Here is a 23,218-nt window from a genome sequence, read left to right on the forward strand (position 1 = left end):
GATTCGAGAATGTGGTGCGAGTCTGGTCAGTTTGTGACGTCTTCGAGGTGTTCGTGGGGTATCGAGTGAGGTAAGGTCGGGGAAAGAGGGCGCGTGGGAATTGTAGATCGTCGAACCTCGGCCCGTCTGTCCGTGGTTGTTGATATCAGTGCTAGCTTGGTCGTTCTGGGATGCTCCGAAACAGTCCGTCAAAGGTCCCTTGCCATTGCCGACAGTGGAAGTACACGGCGGAGGATTGAGACTACCGTTCTTGTGTCTCGGGTCCCTCGATCAAAGTCGCAAGGTGGCGTTGGAGAAGTGACGGACTGTTGGGACTTGGAGAAAAGGAGACTGGGTGATGTGTGTGGTGTGGAAGATGCGCCGGAGAGCCTCCAAGTCGCATTGTCATTGCCCTCCGGGTTCTGGGGGGGAATTCTTGGTGGACCGTTGAGGTCAAGTGCCACCTGCCCGCCTCTGTTAAGCCGAGCTCCTGCTCAAGTGGCATTTAGCGGCTTCGGCATGTGAACAAACACTAACCATCCATGTTGCTGCTGCAGGAGCCACCCTGCTTCTGGTGCCTGCCACCAATTGGAGTTAGATACGTACCCACCCTTAATCTGGAGGCACTAACATTTAATTTTCCATCTTTCCAGCGCCAACCTTGACTGTTGCATTTTGACAAGCAATCACCACCTTCGCGACTTTTTGCGCCAGCACACCTACACCAGGACGCAACAACATCCTGCTCTTATTGAACGCGTGCAGACTTCTATCAGACTTGGGGAACAAAATGGCCCCCTCAAACCAGCCCATTACGCAGGCTCTCCTCGCCCGGGCACACTCTCCCGACAGCGCCAACCGCCTCTTTTCCGAGAAAATCCAGTACAGACCGCTCTACCTTAGACCAAGCTCGCCACCACCACCGTCAAACGCCCGAGAGACCCGTCGCAAGGCCCGCAAGGAATCAAAAAGGAAACAAAAGCTCAAGCCGAAGCCACTCTCGGCTCGCGAAAGACACAGGCGGGGCCTTTACGAAGTACCTCGCGAGGGCCAAAAATACTCCATCTTCGAGCCCCTCCACCGCCTTTGGCTGGGCTACATTGAGGAAATATTGGGCTCTGAGCTCTACAATGGCGGCCCTTCTGCGTCGGCAAAACTAAGCGCTGCCGAGTTCCACGGGGCTGCGGTTGAAGTGTCGCGTAGCTCCTGTCCAAGTCGGGTTGGCATTAAGGGCATTATCATCAAGGACGGCAAGTTTGCGTTCGAGATCATAACACCAAAAAATGACATCAAGATTGTCCCAAAAGAGGGCACATGGTTCAAATTCGAGATACCCGTCAAGGAGCCGGATACGGAGGCTGTCGCGCAAGGCACCCCTCGCCAATTCGTTTTCGAGGTTCTCGGTGACCAATTTCTGATGCGCGGGGCGGATCGCGCAAACAAAAAGTTCAAACCTCACTACCTTAAAAACTTATGAGCCATGCATTCGGTGCATGACGCGTTACGACATGCACTAGGCATGGTTCGTCGACTGAATGAATGACCCAAAGAAAAAGCCGGTACCTAATTGCTGGAAACAAGTACGAGTTAATGAATTGCGCCTTAATGCTATGAAGGCTGGGCCACGTAGGAATGGAGGAAACAAGAGCGCGGGATAACCGTTCAGTGGAGGGAAGACGGGGGTCAAAGGCTTCCAAAACGTGTCCAAAGCGCTGGAAGAGTGCAAAAAGAACGATAAGAACACTCTGAGATGTGGAATCTAACCACTGAACCTCCCCGAGGTGGGCTCGAACCACCAACCTCCAGATTAACAGTCTGACGCGCTAGCCAATTGTGCCATCGGGGATGAGATGCTTGTTGTTGAGGGTTGAGGTCAGTTCCGGGCCTAAGGCGGGGGCCAGACTTCGAGCCGCTCCTGACGAAGGCCGCCCGCGACTGAGCAAGCGCTGACCGCGACCAGAGCGACCGCGATGTCGATGCAGCTCGTCTTTCGAAGCTGCGATCGCGAGGCGGCATGCTTCGTTTGTCCGTCGGTCGATTGAGACGCAATTTTAGCCGTCTTTGCCTTGCCGGTGATGTTTGGGAGCGCCTTTTAAGTCAGCTCGCAATCACCAAAACGCGATACCTGGCATGCCGCTTTACTAATCTCATCGTTAAGAAGATTAATTCTCAAGTTTGCTCGAATTCGAAGTTAGATCTGAAAAATCCATTGGGGTTTATAGAATTGATGAGACCACAAGATTATTAGACGACAGCGTGCGACGCTCAACTTGATGATCGCGTTCGTGAGGCCGACGTTGACTTACACACAGGTTTCAAAGCGACATCCTGCCACTTACATGGAACAACAATCATCAGCGCCCCTGATGGCGGAAGAAAAGACACGAAAGCGACGAATTCGCGAGATGGAACCGTGGCACGTCACAGAAAGAGCGTCGGGTTACATAATGGCGGCTACCTGCCTATCCTAAAAAGAAACGCGACGCGTGCGACCGCACGCCGATGACATCAGGACTCTATTAGACGGGACTGGCCCAGTCGCGCGCATTCCGCCTCGAAGCTGTTTGCTCACCACAGTAACCAGCACTTTTCGACACCTTTTCTTTCCCTCTCAACTCTCTCCTCTTTCTTTACTGCGATTAACATACCAAACAAGCCCAACTGACCTCTCCTAAGCTTTGTTCTTCTTCCAAGAAAGAAAGAAATCCACTCAGATCATCCAACTACACATCTTGCCACCACCATCGATTTACACCATGGTCACCACAAGAACAAGATCGCGCGCCAACAGTGCCACCGATGCCAATGGCCTCGCAGATTCTTCAACTGCGGCTGGTGAGAAACGTAGCATCGAAAAAGACGCTGCCGGCGGATCCCCCGACGCCAAGCGTGCGAAGAAGTCGGATGATGATTCTGCTCGTCAGACCACCATTGACGAGGCCTTTGAGAAGAAGGACGACGCAGAGACCGGAAAGACCAAAGAAGAGACTGGGGCAAAGGAAGATGCCGCCGACACGGAGATGAAGGATGGTGAAGAAGAGGCCACCAACGACTCGACGAAGCCAGAGGAGCCGACCAAGGAAGAAGAGGCCGCCATGGCAGAAAAGGTGGAGGAGGTAGAGGAAGCAGAAAAGGAAGGTGAAGAGAAAAATACCGAAGAATCCACGACAGAGGATAAGCCAGAAGCGAAGTCAAAGGACAGAGAGTCTGCAGAGAAGACGGGCGAGAAGGACAAGGTCCCCTCTACCATTCTCGAAAAGGGAATCATCTACTTTTTCTTCCGTGCCCGCGTCAACACCGACGGGGCCGAGGAAATAGATGATATCGCCCGCAGTTACATGATTCTCCGCCCCATCGGCACAGACTCCAAGCTAGGCGACGGTCCCATTGGCGACGCGGGCAACACGCGCCTGCTGGCCCTGCCGAAGAAGGTCTTTCCCGAGACCGACCGCGACAAGTTCATGGTCTTTGTCGAAAAGGCAGGCGCCTCCTTTGCTGAGCTAAAGGAGGAGTTCCTCTCTGGTGCTGACAACCAGACTAAGTCTGGCGTATCGCATGCGCCTGCTGCCACACCGGCTGGAGAGGGCGTCTACGTTATCACCTCTACTGGAAGCGATAGCCATCTCGCGTACATGCTCACCCTGCCGTCTGACCTTGGCGAGGTGCAGAAGGAGCTTGGACTCAAGGAGAAGGGGAGCTTCATCTTGAGCACGAAGAATCCTTACAAGAAGGGCCCTGCAAACGCTAGTCTCGATCAGACTCCCGACTTCCCAGACAGGTACATAAGATCAGGATCAATCCCCCCCTAAGGCTGAGGTGGAGCGCTGACAGGTTGACATCTAGTATCAAGAACGACTTCCGCGACCTGCGGTGGACAAACACCAAGCCCGAGCATCTCGACTACCCCTATGCTCAATTCCTCTTCATTGGCCAGTCTGGAATCGGGAACGCCGTCGAGCCAAAGTCCAAAGACGTCAAGGCTGGCAAGGAGAACCCAGAGGACGTTCTCGAGGAGATTGCCGAAGAGGACGAAAAGCGCATGGAGCACCTCTCTGGTGACGACTCGGCTTCCATCTTTGCGGACCTACAGGCGCGGGCCAAGGACTATCCGAAGCTGCAGACTACCTTTTGATTTTGATCGTGTTGCCTTCCTATTGGAAAAGTTGGCGTGCCGCCGCGTATTCTATGATTTTACGAGGAGGCGCACAAGGGATGGAAACCGGGATAGAAACCCCTGGATAGTTGTTTAGTTTAGTCGTGCCACAAGGTGTAATTTGTAACAGAATATTATCTCTAATACACCAAATTAAGTGTTTCATCTCTGCAGGATTTTACACTGAATAAAACTCTCTTGGCCAGCACATCGGGGTGACTGCGGTTAGAGCTTATTGTAACACCGCAAAACACAATTCCATTGATGTTTGAAGTTTTTTCACTCATGATGCTGCATTGGAGAAGCACTCTCGTAAGTTCTAAAGACTTGCAGGAATATCAAATAGATAACTGTGTGCGAATAACCTTCTTTCAAGAAGTTCAAGCCCTTTGGTAGTAACAATCCTTCACCTGTAGAAAAACTACACTCGCTCGAGATCACAATGAAAGATAAGGATCCCTTCAAAAACTTACCATACCACAGAAACGCTGGCTCTTGATTGATCTGCCATCATTGTCAGCTAAGAAGTGACTAGTTCAGGTACTTAAGCGCCACATGTAGGATTCCGTCAAGGGCGGCGATCCTCCTCTTCCTTCGCCGATGGCCTTGCGGCGAGGGAGCTGTGAGATCCCGATCGGCGTTAAGCAATGTCGGGGATGCGGAGCCCCGATCGCCGATACACGACGGCCACGGCCCGTGATACCGACTTACACGGTAGGTAAGACGGGGCTGCACGAATGAGACTGCCGTCTTGCGAAAGTAAGCTGCATTCAAAGCGGCCGTCATTGAAATCCTATATAAAGCATCAATGATTCCTTGGTTGAATTCATCTATCTGAGGCACACTATCAACTTCATCAAGACCAATATACCACGACTTCATCACCAAGACATTCCTAAAATGACACCGCTGAAAGGAAAGACGGCAATCGTCACAGGAGCATCCCGCGGACTCGGCGCAGGCATGGCTCTAGACCTCGCACGCAAAGGCGCATCCGTAAGTCCCTCCAACGTCCCACCCTCCTACTGCTGCATTCGCTCACCAACAACAGGTAATGCTCCTCTACACCTCCGACTCAAGCGCCCCCAAAGTCCAATCCCTCATCACACAAATCACCTCCCTCCCACACGCCCCCTCCGCAGTATCCTGCAAAGCAGACCTCTCCTCAGAAACCGCCCCCGCCGCAGTCCTCGCCGCCCTCGACGCCTGGCTCGGCCCAGACGCCCACATCGACATCCTAATCAACAACGCCGGCACAGAACTCAACGCGCCGCTAGGGAACATCACCACCGCCGACTTTGCAAAAGTATACGACCTCAACGTCCGCGCGCCGCTCCTCCTAACCCAGGCCCTTCTCCCGCGCCTGGCCTCAAAGGAGGCACGCATCATTAACATCGGCTCCGTTGGCGGACGGCAAGGGTTCCCTGGGTTGGGGCTGTATTGCTCCTCCAAGGCTGCGCTTGAGGGTCTGACGCGGGTTTGGGCGCGGGAGCTGGGGAGGAACGGGACGACTGTGAATTGTGTTGCGCCCGGGCCGGTGGAGAGCGATATGTTGGACAAGATTCCCAAGGAGCTGGTGGAGATGCAGAGGCGGCAGACGCCGGTGGAGAATCGGACGGGAACGGTGGAGGAGGTTGCGAGGATTGTGTCGTGGCTTGCTGGTCCCGAGAGTTCGTGGGTTAGTGGGCAGGTTATTAGTGCCAGTGGTGGTTGGGCGATGTACTGAGGGGGTTATGCATATCCTGTTTGAGAGGATGGAGCGGAGTCGACGAGAATTCGTACTTTGATATCGGGGACTGTTGTCCAATACGTAGTCGGTGGCAGACAGGAACATATTGCTCAAGCTTTAAAACATTTCGCAATCATCGCCTACTTGTCCGGAAGAGAATGCCCATGTCACATCAAGAATTGAGGCATTCCTCGCAAGCAATAAATCTTGGGTATATTCTTTTTCCTGTTCATCTCTCAGCATCTAAGCGGAAGCCTTGGCAGCCTCCTTTTCCTTTGCCTTGGCGGCCTTCTTCTCGTCAATTTGGCGCTGCTTCTCTAGCTTCTTGAGCTGGTTCTTCGTCATCTTGCCGTCGGCACCCTCAGTGGGGCCATCGCTGTTGGCCTCGCGGATAGGGATGGACTTGAGGTTCTCGGCAAGGCCCCAGGACAACGGCCGCCGGGAGAAGAAGAGGTTGACAGTCTCCTCGTCCACCTTGGCTCTCCTCTCCTGGAAGGCCGTGCAGTACTTGGCCAGCTCCTCGGCGCACCTCTTCTTGATCTCGCCGGTGAGCATCTTCCCTGTGCGGTAGTCCTCGCGGATCTTGGCCAGCTCCTCATCATCGTCGAGGAAGAAGCGCAGGTATTGGTAGCTGACGTCGACTGAATATTGGTGTTAGCTACTACGCACACAAAATCACATTCTGGGTCTGCGATCTTACCATCCGGATCGGCTCCCTCAGCGCGCTGCTCCTCGGCAGTAACCTTGCCACCGCTGAAGGCATACTTGTTCATCTTGTTCTGGATCTGCTTGGGTGTGTCGTTCAAGAAGATGGCACTTGAATCAATCGACGCCGACATTTTGGAGCCGGGCCCCTGAAGAGCATCGAGGAAACGAGAGTGAATGAGGGAGGGCTTGGCGTAGCGCAGGCCGGCGGCACAATCTCTTGTCACACGGAAGTAGGGGTCTGTCTTGACGTTAATCTCATCTCGTTTTTATGGCTATACTGGGCAGGAAAGACAAACCTTGGTCAATGGCGCAAGGAATAAGGCAAGGAATCTGAGAAGTCTTCGCCTCGTCATCGCCAAAGATGTGGGGGAATGAGTTGCCGAAGGAGGAGCTGGCTTGGATACTGGCAAAGTGAACCTTGCCAATGTTGGAACTGTCGTCGAAGCCGAAGACGGCCTTGGCTGTGTTAAGAGTGATTCTCTTGGCCACACGAGTAACGTTCCTATGACAAGTCAGCCTTAAGTCTCTGATTTGTCGCGCGCAAGTTGATACTTACTTGTAGAAGTTGCCGCCCATGTAGTCGTAGTCGGAGAAAATGAAGGTCCTCTCGGGGTTGAATCCAATCGCAATGCTACACAATGTTAAAACGCATACTTGCGGATAATGCTGGAAGTCTTACATGTCCTTGGCGTTCTCTCTTGTGTAGTGCTGAACCTCCTCGACCGTTCTCTTCTCAGAGAAGAGGAACTTCTCATCTATGCCTTCCAGTCAAAAGGGAGTTCCGGGATAATTCTTTAGCGCTTTCTCTTACCGTCGGTCATCATGATCTATGCTGGAATTAGCGACTAACTTTTCAAAAGAAGCAACTCCAAGCAGAACGTACCACCAGTGGCGCATCGAGCACATCTGACAACCACTTCGTCAACTGGAAAGGAATAGCATGACCAACGTGCATGCTGTCGGAACTCGGTCCACGGCCTTAATACAATCTTGTCAGCCATCGTCCTGGCCTATACTGCTTCCTATGTTGTTCTTCAGACTTTGTAACATCTTGAAGCCAACGCACCAGTGTAAATGAAGAAAGGCTGCTTCTTCTCGACGCGGTCGAGGATGAGGTCGAGATCGCGGTGGGAGAAGACAATCTGGCGACGGAGGAAATGGTGAGGTCTGTGACCAGTCACGCGCTCGAAGCGCTCGAGGAGGGCATCGTCAATCAGCTTCGTTCCGAACTCGTCGACGATTTTCTATGCAGCGATCAGAGATCAGCTAGAGCTCTCCATTGACGAGGGGGGCTGTAATTCTTACCTTGTAGTCAATGGCCTTGACCTTGCCATCAGTGCCGACCTGTTGCCTCGAGTCAGTACATGCCCTTCTCACTTATACGGCACTATTCGCAAACCCACTTCTCCAGACACGTTCCAGGGGTCGACTTTCTGGCCTCCTGAGGCTGCGGGCGCGTCCCCGACAGCTTCGGCGGGGATGGCGGCGGTCGGGGCTTCGGGTGCGGATGCCATTGTGTCGCGTGGTCTCGGTCGATGGTGTGGAGTGTCGATTGACGAGCGGAAGAAGATTTCAGGGTCTTGGCGGCTGGTCACTCGTCTTCTATACGCCTCTTGTGGTGACTCGAATTGCTTGATGACACAGAGCTGTCTGGGCAAAAGTTCCGAAAAGCGTGAGTCAATGGCGGGGTGAGGGTGTGCACCTGCCTTTGCGAGTCAAAGTGCGGCTCGATTTCGGTGTGTACCCCGCTACCCCGCAGTCACCGACACACCGCGGTCACCCCCTCGGTGAGAACCCGGTGGGGGCCAACATCGCTCTTGGATCGCGGATGCACAGCCACACGTATTCTGAGGGATCTTGAGGAATCATGGGTGGAGGAAAGAAGTGGTCATTTATTCAAGCTGAAAGCGAAAGTGTCAGATAATAATGCAATTCTCTTCCCGCTACTGTATCTTGACTGGTGTGCCGTTCTGCGAAATGCAATTGTCGGGCATGTAACCCACCCCAGTTCGTTCATACACCATCAATCCACCAGCACTCTTTAATGCCTTGGGGGTGATTAGCAAAACAAAACACCTCCGCACATCTTGCGTTTTGTCTCTAGACCTTCCCACTACAATCACTCTCACGTTTGGTAGTTGGCCATCACTTTTTGCCGGGTTGTCAAAGATGAGCTTGCTCGCCGAGTGATGGCCGTCGAGCTGAGAAAACTCACGAGCAACAGCGCTGAGACTGATTCCCAGGCTTTTGTCCGAAGTGTGATAAAACCCATCCGGCGACTTGTTAGCCCATGGCGACTGGATCTCACTCTTCTCCCAGTCCACGCCATCAAATGGAGGCTCCAGATAGTCAATTCCTCCTTTGTAGGCCATCCAGGACCATGTAGGGACTTCAAGGTCTCTTTCGGCAGGGAAGATGATCCTGTCGAGGGCTGAAACAGATGCTCTCTGCCAAAGAAGGCTCCGCCGTAGTAATCCACCGCCGTCGTCAAAGACACCATAGCCGCCGTGAGTCTTGAAGCTTTGGATGAGTCTCTTTTCAAGACCAGCTATACCGAATGGTCTGTCTTCATTTCGAGAAAACTGCAGACGCGAGTATTGCTTGTATAAGTCTTGGTAAAGATGAATTTTGGCGCCTCTTGACGAGTTCATGGCGATTGTGGGAAATCGTGGATCACCGAGGAACGCGGCAACATTGCTAAAGACGTGAAGTGTCAGCTTGAGCCAAGGTCTTGTCAGATACGGGCATGCACAGCAAGTTGACTTACTTATCCAGCTTTGTCATCGTCTCGCAGCGCACCCCTTGACCACACTCCCAATACGTTTGTCTTTCGGTGAAGTAAATCGTCCTGTGCGCGAGTGCTCGCTCCTGTAGGACCCATCCTCGTTTGCAAAGTTCTCCTTCTATCACATCGCCCTCGAAGTCGTCAATTTGCTGGCACACATGATAAATACCGCCGTTGTTTCGGTTGAAAGTGACGTATCTCCTGTCGGGTCGTGGTCCCAGAAAGCCATCATCTTGCCCAGTAGCGCGACTTGCCGCAATGACGCAGTACGCAAAGCTGAAAACGTCTTCCATGTGTTTGGACTCTTCTTTGAAGTCTCCGTCGGGCCCCTGTATAATGCAGATCGAGTCTATCCATAGATGCTGAAATCCAAGCTCTCTCGTTGTTGTGACGGCGTCTTTGAAAGTAGCAGGTAAATCCCTAAAGTCGATGCCCCTTTTGTGCTTCTCAATATTGCTCATGTAGGTACAGAAGTGTCGATGTTTTGCGGGATCTCCCCAGGGATGGGACAACGCCAGGTATCTTCCACGAGCACCTTTTGTTTCCCACAGACGAATCTGTGAACCAGAGACTTCAAGAAGCCGCGTGGGAAGGTTGACTTCAGTGGCTTGCAGACAGTCGCTATGGCCCAGATCATGATCGCAGCTTTGGAGCCACTGTCGTAGCACTTCGAAGTGCAACTGATGACCGCCTGGTGCAAGTCTCGGGAAACCAGTCTGAAGTCCGATGCTGTCGTATTTGGTCGAACTTGGATCTGGCATCAACTGTAAGCTAATTCACTCGATCAAATAGACGAAACCAATGAAGCAAAGAGGCTCTTCACGAACCTGGATCATGAATAATACTCAATATGGGATTATTAATCCCAGAGATTTTCAGAGTAGACCCTTCTCTATGCAATTGGAAAGGGCCTGTTTTTTGGAAAGTCAAACAAGCTTCTAAAAGCAACTTGCAGAAACCACATGCGCCGGCTCTATTCTGTACATCCGAGACTGTATCCGACAAATAGAACCCGGTAGCCAGAATGTCTAGCATCTCACAATGTCGACAGAGATTTTGGTCTCGGGGAAGCGATAGGTGATTCGGAATCTTGATGGCTTTCGTGATGTACATTCTGGCGAAGCCATTGTCTCTACTAAAACGCCAGTGATCGCTGAGCTAAGAGCAGTTAACGAATAAGCCGAGAACCTCAGATAGGAAGAATTCAACTTACTGCCTTATCTCACCAGTCAAGTTAGCGGTTAGTGGTAGATCAGGGTTGAGGGAAGGGGCTTGGACATCGGGTTCAGGAATAACTTACGTGCTGCATCGAATCAAAGTGCATTAGTCAAACCATATTTGGTCTCAAAACGACATGACATTGAACACTCAATCAACTTACCTCCTTCAGGTTATTCACAACTGTCAGTGAAATGCGTCATGTCATACTTTCTAAACAAAGGAATCAGAGTACTCAACTCACATACTCAACATCTGAAGTCAGCTTCTACTTCCATCTCCAGGTATCACAATCAACTACTCACGTCATGCTGTTATGCAAGGGTTAGTGTTGCGAAGATGATGTTGATCACGAGTACCTACAGACTATGGAAGATTTAGCTTGTGAAGTTTCAGTGGAAATATGTAAATGTTGATATTGTACATACATGTTGTGCTTGTAGTGCACCGAGGAAAGGGTTATTTCCCCTAGGCTTTTCGGCCGCCCCAGGCGATAGCAAGTTGGTGATTTGCGATCTTGGTATGGTCAATGAAGGAGGACCATTGATATTTCGACGGTCCTGGGCTATGGAGAGATAGGTCTCGTTGTTATCCGCTTTTCGAAGGATATTATCGAGTCCAGACCGCATAGCTCCTGCGTCAGCACGATAGGGGCCACTCTCGGGTGTGTTTTGGCTGGCACTGGTCACGGATATACGTCTGTCCGGTTGGTTCTCGATGAATGTCGTTGTCTGAGCTCCATTGAGAATCCTTGTCGGTGCTTGCATCAGTAATGGAACGACAAGCAATCGGCTCCTAACGAGGTTGAGTAGATCGCCAATCGCAGAATCTCTGCATCACTGACGGTCATTAGCCATGGAGTCCATCCAAAGCACTACCACAGGATGGACTTCTGCGACGCGGGCTCCGTCGATCTCCCTGATCTTGAAGAAACTGCAATCATAGCCATCGTTGCTGAGACTGTCGTCGAACTTGTCTAATGCTTCGCAGCCATATAGCAGCCATATGATGCATTCTAGCATGATACAGCCCATGGACCAAATGTCGTAGAGCCTGGATCTTGCCTTGTCAAGACGATTGGTGACAACTTCGGGCGGTTCGTAGCGGACTGTCCCGTACTTTGCACTGGTCGCCTTTTTACGCACTGCCGTGTTATCGTTATGATGCTTTGCTAGGCCCATGTCCGCGATTTTGAGTATCCCGACAACTGTTTCGTTCCTGAAGCGGAGGATATTCTCCGGCTTCAAGTCTCCATGTCGGTAGTTGCCTTGATTCTTGTAGTTGTGCAAGGCATGCAAAGCATCGGCGAGCCCCAAGAGTTGTGTGACCGTTTCCTTCACTAGAACAGGTGTAAGAACAGGCCGAGTTTTCTCTTTCCAGAACTCCCTCAAATTCCCTCCGTCGGCCCACTGAAACATGAAGTATCGTCTTTCTCCCCGCGTGATAGCCGCAATACGTTGGATGATGTGCTTGTGTCGAAGGTCAGTGATCTCAGACAGTGCCTTCCGCTCATCTTCGTAATTCTTCTCGATTTCGTCACGTCGATCGTTGTTGACAAGGATCTCTTTGATGGCGACGTGGGCCCGCTGGCCATCTACCTGAAAATTCTGTAAGCTTACTTTCACCTCATGAAGTTTGCATTCAAGTTGGTGTTCTTACTGTAAATTCTGGGTGTTCTTGGTGTTGAGGATGAATGTCTACTTCGTGCACCTGGCTAAACATTCCCCCTTTGACAATGTTGTTGACCCAGGTAAATGGAAAGACACAATCTGGGGAGAGATGGTGCTGGAATTTCGTTTTGGAGAAGACAGGGGCCAGAAAGCACCATTGTTTGTTGTAGAACCCTTCGATTTTGAATCCATTCCAAATCCTTCGAATGCCTCTATCTTGCATTCGGTCAAATGGGAATGGGAAGGTCCATGAGGAACAGCCCTGGACAGGCGTGCCTGGCTTCTTGATAGGTAGATCGCTATCTTTGAAACCATTCGTCTTGAAGAACTTAATCGTTGTTAGGAGCTCCGTTCCGCTAGTTCCGCAACAGACAACTATTGCAAAGACTTTCTTCGCTTTCTCATGAACGAAACGAATCAAAGCCTTTTCTGGGGTTGGCGGGGCTTCATCTTCGAATAGGTCGAAAAGCTCACGGGAAATAGCATGTTCGGTTATAAGGTCCTCGATGCACCCTTCTGGTAAGAACGATGGTTCCCGTTCATCGAACTTGCTTTTCTCGAAGCGTTGGCAGAGTTTATCGCCGAGGGAGACCAAAGGCTCCTCATTCAAAGTGTTGTCACGAGACATTCTGCGACATAGGAATGAGAAGGTCAAAGCAACGAAATCGAAGATGAGCGAGGGTTGAGCTGAACCAGACAGGATGGGATGGGGATAGCAAGGGATATCAAGTCCCATGAAGCAAGTCGCCATTGTGATCCCATCCACCAATTAATAAGAAAGCTCTCATACGTGGGAGGTGTTGACGGGCATGGTCGCATTGGCGAAAGAGGTAAGCCAATGGTCTCACTGTCTTCTCGAAAACCCCTGGGCCATTGAGGTAGCTAAGCTATGGCTGCTGAGCAGCCATTAGAGCGTCAAACAGGCGACCTATCAAGCGACTGGCCGATGTCATAGAGGCAACCGTGCATTGCCAGCCTGCTGCTCTGAGAAGGAATATTGACGTGCTTCAAGAACATGCATTGCAGCCTGCAGCACATGGGCTAGTATGCTTCCACGAGCTGGGGGATGGATTCGATCTATTGGTTGATGTATCTGCGTGATGACCGCGCCACGTGCCTCATTTCGATGTTGGCGCCGAGTCCTGCAGCTTTTGCTGTGTAGACAGACTACAGGCGGGGAAGTCTGAGAGGATCGACACTCAGCCTGCCGGAGCCACCCCAAAAGTCCAATCTCTTCTATTGCGCTGATACCTCGAAGTCGACATCTTTGCCCCGCTCAATCAAGCACTTCGGTTGCGAGCTCTAAAGACGGTGCCCTGTTTCTGAGCAACCACCACGGCTGATTAAACATGGAGAAGGCTGAGGTTCGCGATGTAACATCATCATCTCTTCAGGCAGACCACAGGTGCGGCACTATGAACATCCTCAGGGCCCAGAACCTCTCCTTATGCCCGATCGCTTCTGATGGGCCTTGACCCCGCCCTTGGCTCTACTCGAATGTCCGGCATGGTCTTCCAATTGACTCACTCTGAGAGGAGAGCGCAGAGGGAAATGAGAGTTCCAGCTTTGATCATCCAAAGGTCTCTGAGCCGGCTCTGAACAAAATCTTGAAGACGCAACACACATATCTCGCCACATAGACAGCCTTTGTAGGACCTCAATGCAGGTAATACGTCTGTCACCGCTCCTCGGATCTTCCGACTCAATCACTAACATTCCGAACATAATCATATTCAAAAAATGGTGCAGGTACTCGCTACAGGCAGGGTGAGAATGCAGTCTGTCCACGAACTACCATTTGTCAAATGTTAGATCAAAATGGGGATCACAATGGCCAAAGGAATGACGACGACTTACACGGACCACAGCTGGCTTCACCGAGGCCGTTGACGAATCTTTTGCTTCTGAAGTATTGATTGTGAAGAAGGTATCCGAATCAATTCCTGATAACCATGGATCTGGCGAAAATCGTAGCTCGGCAAACTCAAGTAGCAAGTCTTTGCCGCCGAGCGACCAGGTAATGAACTCGAGAAACACACAACCAAGTGACCATATGTCGCACGACTGTCTGATGATACGCCGACGAAGGTCGCATTCAGGTGGTCTATATGTCGGAGAATTGGCCATCTGGCTTCCGTGCTGGTTCGACCGACTGAGTCGGCTATGTAACTCGGCTAGACCGAAGTCAGTGAGCCTCAAGATACCTTGGTCAATCGATTCCAATGTTTCGTGGAACCAGAGTATGTTCTCAGGCTTTATATCTCCGTGCCGGCCATAGCGTCGCTTAGAGCTTTCGTGGTCTCTGTTGAGAGCATCCAGTGGTGTTAATAAAAGACCAGTGGACTGGGACGCCTTTTCTTGCAAGTCGGAGTCGTATTGGTGAAGCCGTACCAGGCCATCCGCGATGCCTTGACATTGCTCTGCCATCCAAGATATTGTCCCGAAGCTTAAAATGGGCCGTGGATTCAGCTCTTTCCAGTACTTCATCAAATCGGCCTCAGCCCAAGGGAAGATCAGGTAGAAGTGTCCTGATTGCTCGTACGTTGCTAAGAGTGAGATCAAGTGAGGATGCGAGTCTCCGCTGAACTTTTTCAACACTTGGACTTCCTTTTGAAACAATTCCTTACTCGGCGAGTTGAGACATTTCACTGCGAAAGTGTTTGGCCGCACCTGTGGCTGTCAGACCAATATTTCTCCTTAGGTTCGTGGTGATTCTGGTTGCGAGGGCTCGAGGACTCACACTTGGTTCTGAAGCTGAATTGCTGAAGTCATGGTGGTCAGGGTGAATCTCAGCTTTGAAAACTCGACTGAAGCCACCCCCATGCATCTCAGCAGCTCCAATATCGTCGTGATTACTGGTCGAGGTGAATGGAAGAACAATATGAGGCGCAAGAACATAGTGTTTGACGTTCTTTCTTTTACCTTTGGTGAAGAATGGCGGCAGTATGGTCCATTGGTACTCCTCGAAGTTTCTGATGCTCACTCTAGTCCATGACAAGAATGTTTTCAATCGATAGTTGCGTCTTGCTCCGACTCGAAGTTCGAAAAGCCCGCCATTTTCGGCAGCTTTGACAAGGGGAAGATCTTGATCGCAGATGCCCTCATCTATAAAGCCTTGAATAGATGGCACCATATCAATCAACACTAGTATAGCAAAGACTTTTTGGTACGACTTGCTTGGTGGATTGGGATTTTCCTTTGCTGGATTGTGGTTATCACAAATCGTGCTTGCGAGTCGCTCATAGGAACTCCTTCGGACCCCGGGAACTTTCCTCTTGAGCTCTTGGATGACAGGTTGCTTGCGTATGAGACTGTTCAGTTGTCCTTTGGGTAGGAATTGTCTATGAGTCTGGGGGTTGGTCTTGAAAGACATGTATAGACGATCTTCGAAAGGATCGAGTAGAGGATCCTCTTGTGTTGGAGATACAGGAAGCAGTCCTTCTTTCACCGCTTTTGTATACATCTGATCTCCGCGGTCCATAACTTCGCTGGGTTCGAAGGGCACGGCCGGTGGAGGCAGAGCGGATTCCGGTGGCAGGCCATTACCAGTGATTGGGGCCAGAGCAGCTCCTGGAGTGGGACTAGGATCGTGACGATCAGGATAGTAGGGAATATCCTGAGGTCGCAGATGATTAGTGTGTATTAGACCCGCAACGATCTCGAGGTCATGTCTCACCAGGTCTGAAATCTCAGCTTTGATGATGGCAGGAACCATACGCCAATCTGGGATCCCAAGCCCGACCCCTTGCGTCAACTCTTCTATAGTGGCGGATGGAGTTTCATCGAGACATGGGATTTCCTGCTTTTGATGTGGTGTTCCCAAAATTGAGGGCGAAAAAAAATCGGATTGAATTCGGAGGCCATGCTGCGAAGAATTGGAGTCGATCGCGCTGTTGCATTTTACTCCATTATCAATGATGGCATTGAATGTGGTTCTAGGAATGGTTGGAGAAACAGAAGACGCTTTTCTTGAAGACTTTGATGTTTTGAAATGACGAGACTTGTTCGAAGGTGCATCAAGTCCATTGCGGCTGATTTCCCGTAAGTCTGGACTTGATGATGCGGACCCGACGTTCTTTGTTGTGTCCATGTTGCTGTGTTGAAATGTGAGAGATGAAGGTGACACCTCTCAAATCATTGGGAATGTAAATGAAAGTTTCAGGGCCTTGAAGTTACGACCATTGGAGAGGCCAGAAGAGCTGGGGGCACTGTCTTATGTCTTGTCATATCGAGCAGCCCATCAGGTGGGCTAGGTCTCGGAGGAGACGCCTTGTCTTGGAAATAACTTGACAGGATCTTCTAAAGCTGTCAGCTGAACCACCCTTCCCAGAGCCTTGCTGACCCGGTGAGATGGTGGCCCTGTGAGGTTGAAGTGGAAAAAGTAAAACAGGTCACTCCTTGGTCTAGCCTGATTTGTCTGCGCGGCAGTGAGCTGGCTGGTGTACCCTGGTTTCCACCAACCATTCACCACAATATTACCCAAGGCGCCTGTTATCTGTTTCAACCTCCCAAGGCAGATCGGGTCTGAGAAAGGACCGATCTCGCATTTTGGTCCTACAATTCACCAGACACCTCCGTAAGTCCAGTCAAAGGACTGCGGAACATGACGGAGCTGGTCTAGCACCAGTCCCCAAGGATGACATACTTCGACACCCCTATATCAAGCACGCAAGTCCCTGCCTTCTCGCTGAAAGCTGCTGGAAATTTCTGGCTACTTTCCGAACTTTCCTAATTCTCATTCAGTTACGCTTTGAGACCAGCTCCCATCAATATCTGTCTAAACACTTGCCATGGGCGATGTCTCAGCACCGATGGTAGTGTTGAATGCCCACGATGATTTCGACAATGCAGAGCCCCCATCCCAGGACATCTCTGCTAGAGGCATCAACCCCGCGAAACTGACCTCTTTACTGAGGGACAAGTTTGGAAGCGGCTCATACAATGTGCATGTAAGAGTGAACCTACCAGGCATAAGAGACTTCTTCCATAGCCAGCAACTGTTCACTAATAGACCTTCCTATACTTAGATGATGCACAATGTATACACAATTCGAGCCCCTAGACGCCTATCAGTGGTGAGTGATCTTGTGATTTCGGTTGCGTGCGCTCTTTGAATAAGTTGCTGATCTGAGGTTTTCAGACAGAAATAGCCCAATGTGCCTGAATGCTGGTTACAGCAAAGACCATGCCGCTCACTGGAACCCTTGTACACGTTGCGTCATTCAACCACGATTGCTTTCTTTCCGAACACGTCATCTGCAAACCATTTCGAGGAGGACTATGATCATAGGTTTCCTCGGTCTCATATTAGATTCACTATCAGAATACATATTCGCATTTACTTCTTAGGACATGGCACGTGATTGGGATTGAGGAAGGGCAGGCTGGGTAACTGAAGCCCCTTTGTTTCTGAAACCTATCTTACTTCAACAGCAGGATAGAAACGAGCCTGTCGTAGCAGGAGACGGTCTCTGCATCCGCAGATTCTCGGTTTCCGCTGTAAAAGGCCGTGATTGCCTCGCCAACACTGCAGGTACGAGTTATGGTCGATGAGCTTTTTCAGTCGGGAGATAGGCTGTTGTACTGGTGGCATTTCTTTCCGCTCATTTGCCATAGTGTTTTAGTACATGTAGGAACTATATAATGGATACATGTACACCACGGGCCATACCTATCTCTATTACGGCACCATAGCTGTTGCAGTGACTTGGACATTTCTCAGATTGTCAAGGTTTGGAATTTTAAACAAAACTACTCGCCATCATTAATCTGGTGGTGACTATGCTTTCGCTTGGACGATCGTCTCGTGGAAGTATCACGTCGATACTTAGCATCATCTAGTGCAATCTTGAATTGTTAATTGCGTACCCAAAGCTTTTGATTTGCTTAAGGTCACCTGATTCTTTGATAGTGATAGTGAAATTGATCCTTAACTGACAACACCAAACCGGGCTTACACCAAGACTAATAGAATGAGATGGGGGCAGGAGAAGGCCGAGTTAGTACCTTGGGTTTACTACTTGGGTTGAAACCGCCTCTAGTTAGAGTACTCGGGATCTCATATCATCTACTGTATATTTTGTACCCTCATCTACTTCATGAATAATTCCGAAAGGAAGCAGCAAACTGACTGGGTGGTTAAGCAGGTCATGGTTACCAATCAGCACATCCACAGCCTATTGAACGATAGGCTACGAGTATCCGTGTTCGACTTTCAGCATGAGCACCAGGAGATGAAATCCCATCCAGTGGCCAAGCTCCTTTTCCCCCTTTCATATGTCTATCAGACCTTGATCCATAGGTAGATACTTATCTTGACCTACTTACCTTAACTAAATGTCACACGGCATGAAGATAGCAAAGGTGGAGCATGGGGTAAAGTGGAGTCGGCGCTACTTTAATCGCAGATAAGGCCGCCACACACCTCTCCGATCATCTTCGACTCTCCGGTCGGTCCCCGAGTTGCGGTAGGTTTCCCACTCCTTCTTGATACGCATACACTACATGCTAGGAACTCCTACGTATATCATTCTGGTCAATAGAGCCTCACTCAAGCTTCCCAAATTTGACTGAAACTGTCATGTCCGCCCGACAAGATTCGAGTGGCATCGAGCCTGAAGGCCCACCCACTGCTGACTCTGCCGGCGGTCGGGTCTGGCAAGCTTGTCTTGCCTGCCGGCGCAAAAAGGTCTGTTTTTTGATGCTGCAACATGACTACGACTACGTAAGCATACATTTAAAACGACTCGAAAGCTGACGAGGTGATGAAGATCAAATGCGACGGTAAACAACCTTGTCACAATTGTAGCTCTCGTGAACAGTCATGCGAGTTTCCTGGAACGAAGGACAATGCTTCTGCCAGTCGTTAGTAAGTTAGGCCTGCCTTTGTTACTCGAACCTTTCTACTTGAATCGAGGTCTTACTGTGGAGCAGTTATGTGACATCTTTCGAAGCACGATGCCAACAGATGGACGCACTGTGTCAACGGCTGGAAGTGCTCACTGGGCAACTATCACAGTCTATCGGCGCCCTCAGCCAACAATCACCTGCGCCAGCGAACCACAATCAGCCTTCTGACAGTGTCTCAGCAGCTGAAATCATTAAGTCATTACCAGAACTTGCTGCATTGTTATCTCAAGCAACCGCATATCCTCGACAGGAATCCAGAGCGACTGCAAATCCAAATTCATACGCATGCGTTGCTGAATTGAATGTCAAACCAGGCGTAATAGACGATGAATCCGAAACGAGTTCATCCAACAGCGAGGATGATAATGATGTTTTTAATCCAGGAGTCAGTACCTTCAGTTTGACAAAATCGGCCGCCGAGAATCTCGGCCAAGCAGGCGCCTTAGTACGAGATTCCTACGGCCGCCCACGGTATGTTACACTTGAAACTCTGATTTCCAATACAAAAGATTTAACCATCCATGAATCTAGTTTTGTGGGTGGTGCAGCGAATAATCTTATCGTTGAGGCCGCAAGAAACCTCCTGCCGAATTTGGCGACAGCCACGCCATCTTCTACAGGAGCCAGTCACGAAACGCTAAACCTACGAGACCTTGAGATACCTTCATTTGTTCGTGGAAAACTCTGGCCTCCTCTTCCGTACATACCTGCACCGTAAAGCCTGCCTCGCCCGCCGCAATATGTCTCTGACCTGCTTGTGAGCCTATACTTCGACAAGCTCCACTACATATTCCCTATTCTCATCAAGCCTCACTTTATGAATCGTTATCAGAAGCTTCTGAGAGCCGGGCCAGATTCTTCTTCACCTAAGAGAGGAAGGTTTCTTATGGTTTTCTTCGCCGTGTGTGCGTGTGCGTCAGGGCTATTACCGTCTAACTTGGAGAGCGGGCTACCCGGTATCGACTTTTACCAAAAGGCCCTTCTCATCTTGTCTGCATCAACTGGAGAGTCCTCCATTGAGAAAGTCCAGTGTCTTGGACTTTTGTCGATGTGCTCCGCAGGGTGGAATACTGTGTCTCAAAGTTGGAATTTAGCCGGACAAGCCGTGAGGGCGGCAATCGACATGGGGCTACACATTAGTGGTCACTCCGTAAGACTTCCTTTCCGTTTGTTTATCGATAGCCTGCTGATCGAAAAGAACGCTGTCGTAAATCAGCAGTCACCTCTTCATGTGAAATCTAAGGATTTTTCTCTTCAGGAGCAGTCTCGCAGAGTGTGGTGGTGTGTATACACGCTGGACAGGTACTGTGTCACGTAACAGGGATAGTAATCGCACCTCACAAAGTGCCCGTCACGTGCTGAATCACGTGTCTATCTCAGATATCGTGTATATAGACCTTTTCCTTTTGTCTATTTCCACTTTGATAGTTAAGCCACTTTTACCACACTCCGTATGCCCATTGCTGCGTGCCATAACTCGTGACATACTGTAACTCCAGTATCATTACATCCTAGTAACGCCTGGTCCTTGGCTAATAACCCGTGGCTCTTTGCAGAACGACATCGATTTGCCTTGGCCGTCCTCTCGCGGTCAAAGATGAAGACTGCTACTGTGAGCTACCATTGGACGTACGCGATGAGGATGTAATGTCTGGGATCAAGAGCGGACACGCTGTCGACGTAGAAGCGACAACGAGCTCCATGAGCGGCTTCTTAGCGTTTGCTAAACTCTGCCGGCTTGCAGGCAAGATCCAAGAGTTCAGCTCTCCCCTGAACCTACAGAAGATCGCCTCTGCAGATGCAGAAAGAACTCATAGGTTCTTGGCTCGCGTTGATGCCCATGATCAGGCTCTTCGAAAGTGGCTCGAGAGTTTGCCCGGGGAAATCCAATTCTCAGCAAACAGAAAGAACAAGAGCCACGGGGATATATCCATGGTTCATTGTGTGATTACGTTTTTCCTACACGCAGGATCTCTTATTAACTTGTACCGGTAGGCTTAATGAGTTCCTGGTATGTGATCATGGAACGACATTGTTAATAGACTGCAGATACTTCCTGAACTATCCCAAAGACTCCGCAGAACGAGACGAAGTGGACGTCTCGGGAGCCATCGATCAATGCATTAATGCTGCACGGGGCTGTATCTACGTCGCTGATATGGTTCGAGACTTGGTGCCAGCTTCACACCATCTGGCTATCTGCATCCACTATCTGATGCTGTCGGGTATCATCCTGTAAGTTGGCGCCTACTTGTGATAGCAATTTCTATCACATTGGCCGCAAATGCTCACAAGGCTTCAACTTCAGTCTTCGAGTGCCTATCGATCGCAGCAATCCAGCTCTTTTGGAAGATGCCGAGAAGTGTGCCCGATCGCTCAAAGACCTAGAGCCTCGGTGGTCTGGGGCCCAAAGAAGCCGAGAAATCATTGAGAAATTGCTAGTTCGACGCCGCAGCGAGATTGCTGGAGACTCGCTCACCTATCGTGGTAATGAAGGCCGACATTCAACCGAGAACTCCCGCAGGGCCAACAAAAGACCCTTTGCTGATGTTGAGGTCGCATCGTCCTCTTTGGTTGACGTTGCTAGCGGAATCTGGAATCCCAGCACCACCGACTCCATGCCAGAGACGACGAATTACGATGGCTGTATGGATCCTATGCTTTTTGCTTCGTGGTCAGGATAAATCCACGATAGCTCGTATAGGTATGACTAGAAAGGACTAACCGAAGTAAGCTATGCCACAAGATTGCGCGATCTCGAGCGTGGAGGTTTGGCAGGGAGAGCATTTCGCTAAGAAGAAGCAGAAGTAAGCACAAAAATCACGAACGTAAGCAATAGTGGACCGTGCAGCACGGCGCGGCTTCACATGTATTCAGAAGGGCGCTGATTGGTGATATTACAAAGCCATTTCATCATTCTTCATCGTCTTCAATATTGTTATTACAAATATCTACTTGCGTTCTTCAGACATTTGATCCCACAGATACTTGCGAACCGTGATTTTCGACGCTTTAGCACGTCCGCGAGTTTTATCAGATCGTACGGAACACCTAGACGTCTCACGTCAATTCTCCAGCAATGGCATCAACCCTCCCCCCAAACGGCCGCCTCGTCAATATCGGCACCCACTCTCTAGCTCTCTACGCCCACGGTCCAGAGCCCAACAGCCCCACCGATCCCGTCGTACTCTTTGTCTCCGGTGTAGCCAGTGATGCCCTCAACTGGCAAGCTGTGATACGGCTTCTCGGCCCCTCTCAGGTGCGGAGCTACACGTATGACCGCTCCGGCAATCGCCACTCAGACCCCTCACCCAACCCACCAACAGCCGAGAACATTGCCCGAGAACTCGCCCTCTTGATCGAACACGCCCCCATACCTAACCCACTCGTTCTCGTGGGCCACTCTTGGGCTGGTGTGCTCACGCACGAGTATTTTGCCCTCAAAGGCACCAAGCAGGTCGCGGGTCTGGTCCTTGTGGATGCGAACCATGAGACGGCGCCGCTCGTGCTAGACGTCAACGATCCTATTCTCTGGATAAAGATCGCCGCAGGAGTTAAGACATACGACGGCTGGGGGTTGACGACGTCGCATAAGCTCACGAAGGAAGAATGGGACGCTTTTATCGCGGAAGAGGCTACAGAGAAGCACAAACTAATTGCGCAGCGAGAGGATTCCGAGGGTTACTCGCAAAGTTTCGAAACGCTGAGGAGTAAGGGCCTGGCAAAGAGGCAGCCGCTTCTTGGGGACAAGCCAGTGTATGTGATTGTGGGCACGCGAAGCAGAGACTGGAGCGGGCTTTACGCTGCGGGTGTCGCGAAGGGGAACGGGACGGAGGAGGAGAGGAAGCATGTGAGAGATATGATTGAGGGCGTTGATGAGAAAACTGAGAGGCTCATGAGGGAGTTTCTGAAGCTCTCTAGAAAGAGTGATACTGTGTTTGCGAAGGAGAGTGGGCATTTCGTGCAGATGACACAGCCAGAGATCGTTGTTGATGGAGTGAGGTGGGTGCTGGACAACCAACCAGCGACTGAGTAAAGAGAGTACCTTTAGTTATCAATGATTCGAC

At 50.5% G+C, this 23,218-nt stretch overlaps 9 protein-coding genes and 1 non-coding gene across 10 annotated transcripts; 6 read left to right on the forward strand and 4 right to left on the reverse strand.

The window, feature by feature from the left end:
* Window positions 1–26: 26 nt before the first annotated feature.
* CLUP02_15544 (uncharacterized protein) lies at window positions 27–720 on the reverse strand (the record flags this gene model as incomplete). Its single annotated transcript, XM_049294468.1, has 5 exons — window positions 27–40; window positions 117–241; window positions 307–469; window positions 517–550; window positions 640–720. The coding sequence occupies 5 exons, from the start codon at window positions 718–720 to the stop codon at window positions 27–29; spliced, it is 417 nt and encodes a 138-aa protein (XP_049151614.1).
* A 49-nt stretch (window positions 721–769) lies between these two features.
* CLUP02_15545 (ribonuclease P protein subunit p29) lies at window positions 770–1,456 on the forward strand (the record flags this gene model as incomplete). The annotated part of the gene is made up of 1 exon (XM_049294469.1): window positions 770–1,456. One exon carries the CDS (start codon window positions 770–772, stop codon window positions 1,454–1,456), a length of 687 nt encoding a protein of 228 aa, XP_049151615.1.
* Window positions 1,457–1,751: 295 nt separating this feature from the next.
* Window positions 1,752–1,825, reverse strand: CLUP02_tRNA279. The gene has a single exon. It is a non-coding gene; the product is annotated as a tRNA-Asn (tRNA).
* Window positions 1,826–2,735: 910 nt separating this feature from the next.
* On the forward strand, window positions 2,736–4,111 carry CLUP02_15546 (uncharacterized protein; the record flags this gene model as incomplete). The annotated part of the gene is made up of 2 exons (XM_049294470.1): window positions 2,736–3,757; window positions 3,823–4,111. 2 exons carry the CDS (start codon window positions 2,736–2,738, stop codon window positions 4,109–4,111), a joined length of 1,311 nt encoding a protein of 436 aa, XP_049151616.1.
* Window positions 4,112–4,779: 668 nt separating this feature from the next.
* On the forward strand, window positions 4,780–5,858 carry CLUP02_15547 (3-oxoacyl-(acyl-carrier-protein) reductase; the record flags this gene model as incomplete). The annotated part of the gene is made up of 3 exons (XM_049294471.1): window positions 4,780–4,846; window positions 5,049–5,128; window positions 5,184–5,858. 3 exons carry the CDS (start codon window positions 4,780–4,782, stop codon window positions 5,856–5,858), a joined length of 822 nt encoding a protein of 273 aa, XP_049151617.1.
* Window positions 5,859–6,104: 246 nt separating this feature from the next.
* Window positions 6,105–12,993, reverse strand: CLUP02_15548 (tryptophanyl-tRNA synthetase; the record flags this gene model as incomplete). The annotated part of the gene is made up of 23 exons (XM_049294472.1): window positions 6,105–6,502; window positions 6,562–6,807; window positions 6,866–7,071; window positions 7,126–7,200; window positions 7,249–7,324; window positions 7,381–7,396; window positions 7,453–7,547; window positions 7,636–7,813; window positions 7,875–7,913; window positions 7,973–8,275; window positions 8,341–8,425; window positions 8,517–8,617; window positions 8,699–9,266; window positions 9,337–10,101; window positions 10,178–10,486; window positions 10,568–10,649; window positions 10,732–10,755; window positions 10,821–10,827; window positions 10,878–10,883; window positions 10,940–10,953; window positions 11,021–11,322; window positions 11,413–12,170; window positions 12,232–12,993. The coding sequence occupies 23 exons, from the start codon at window positions 12,991–12,993 to the stop codon at window positions 6,105–6,107; spliced, it is 5,415 nt and encodes a 1,804-aa protein (XP_049151618.1).
* Window positions 12,994–13,667: 674 nt separating this feature from the next.
* CLUP02_15549 (protein kinase) lies at window positions 13,668–16,332 on the reverse strand (the record flags this gene model as incomplete). Its single annotated transcript, XM_049294473.1, has 3 exons — window positions 13,668–14,033; window positions 14,100–14,918; window positions 14,983–16,332. The coding sequence occupies 3 exons, from the start codon at window positions 16,330–16,332 to the stop codon at window positions 13,668–13,670; spliced, it is 2,535 nt and encodes an 844-aa protein (XP_049151619.1).
* Window positions 16,333–17,032: 700 nt separating this feature from the next.
* Window positions 17,033–17,591, forward strand: CLUP02_15550 (uncharacterized protein; the record flags this gene model as incomplete). Its single annotated transcript, XM_049294474.1, has 3 exons — window positions 17,033–17,191; window positions 17,305–17,317; window positions 17,383–17,591. The coding sequence occupies 3 exons, from the start codon at window positions 17,033–17,035 to the stop codon at window positions 17,589–17,591; spliced, it is 381 nt and encodes a 126-aa protein (XP_049151620.1).
* A 1,618-nt stretch (window positions 17,592–19,209) lies between these two features.
* Window positions 19,210–22,152, forward strand: CLUP02_15551 (uncharacterized protein; the record flags this gene model as incomplete). Its single annotated transcript, XM_049294475.1, has 7 exons — window positions 19,210–19,865; window positions 19,914–20,465; window positions 20,708–21,093; window positions 21,194–21,386; window positions 21,460–21,825; window positions 21,914–21,958; window positions 22,029–22,152. 7 exons carry the CDS (start codon window positions 19,210–19,212, stop codon window positions 22,150–22,152), a joined length of 2,322 nt encoding a protein of 773 aa, XP_049151621.1.
* A 78-nt stretch (window positions 22,153–22,230) lies between these two features.
* On the forward strand, window positions 22,231–23,187 carry CLUP02_15552 (uncharacterized protein; the record flags this gene model as incomplete). The annotated part of the gene is made up of 1 exon (XM_049294476.1): window positions 22,231–23,187. One exon carries the CDS (start codon window positions 22,231–22,233, stop codon window positions 23,185–23,187), a length of 957 nt encoding a protein of 318 aa, XP_049151622.1.
* Window positions 23,188–23,218: the final 31 nt, after the last annotated feature.

The sequence above is a fragment of the Colletotrichum lupini genome, chromosome 8, assembly GCF_023278565.1.
Source record: "Colletotrichum lupini chromosome 8, complete sequence".
NCBI lineage: Eukaryota > Fungi > Ascomycota > Sordariomycetes > Glomerellales > Glomerellaceae > Colletotrichum > Colletotrichum lupini.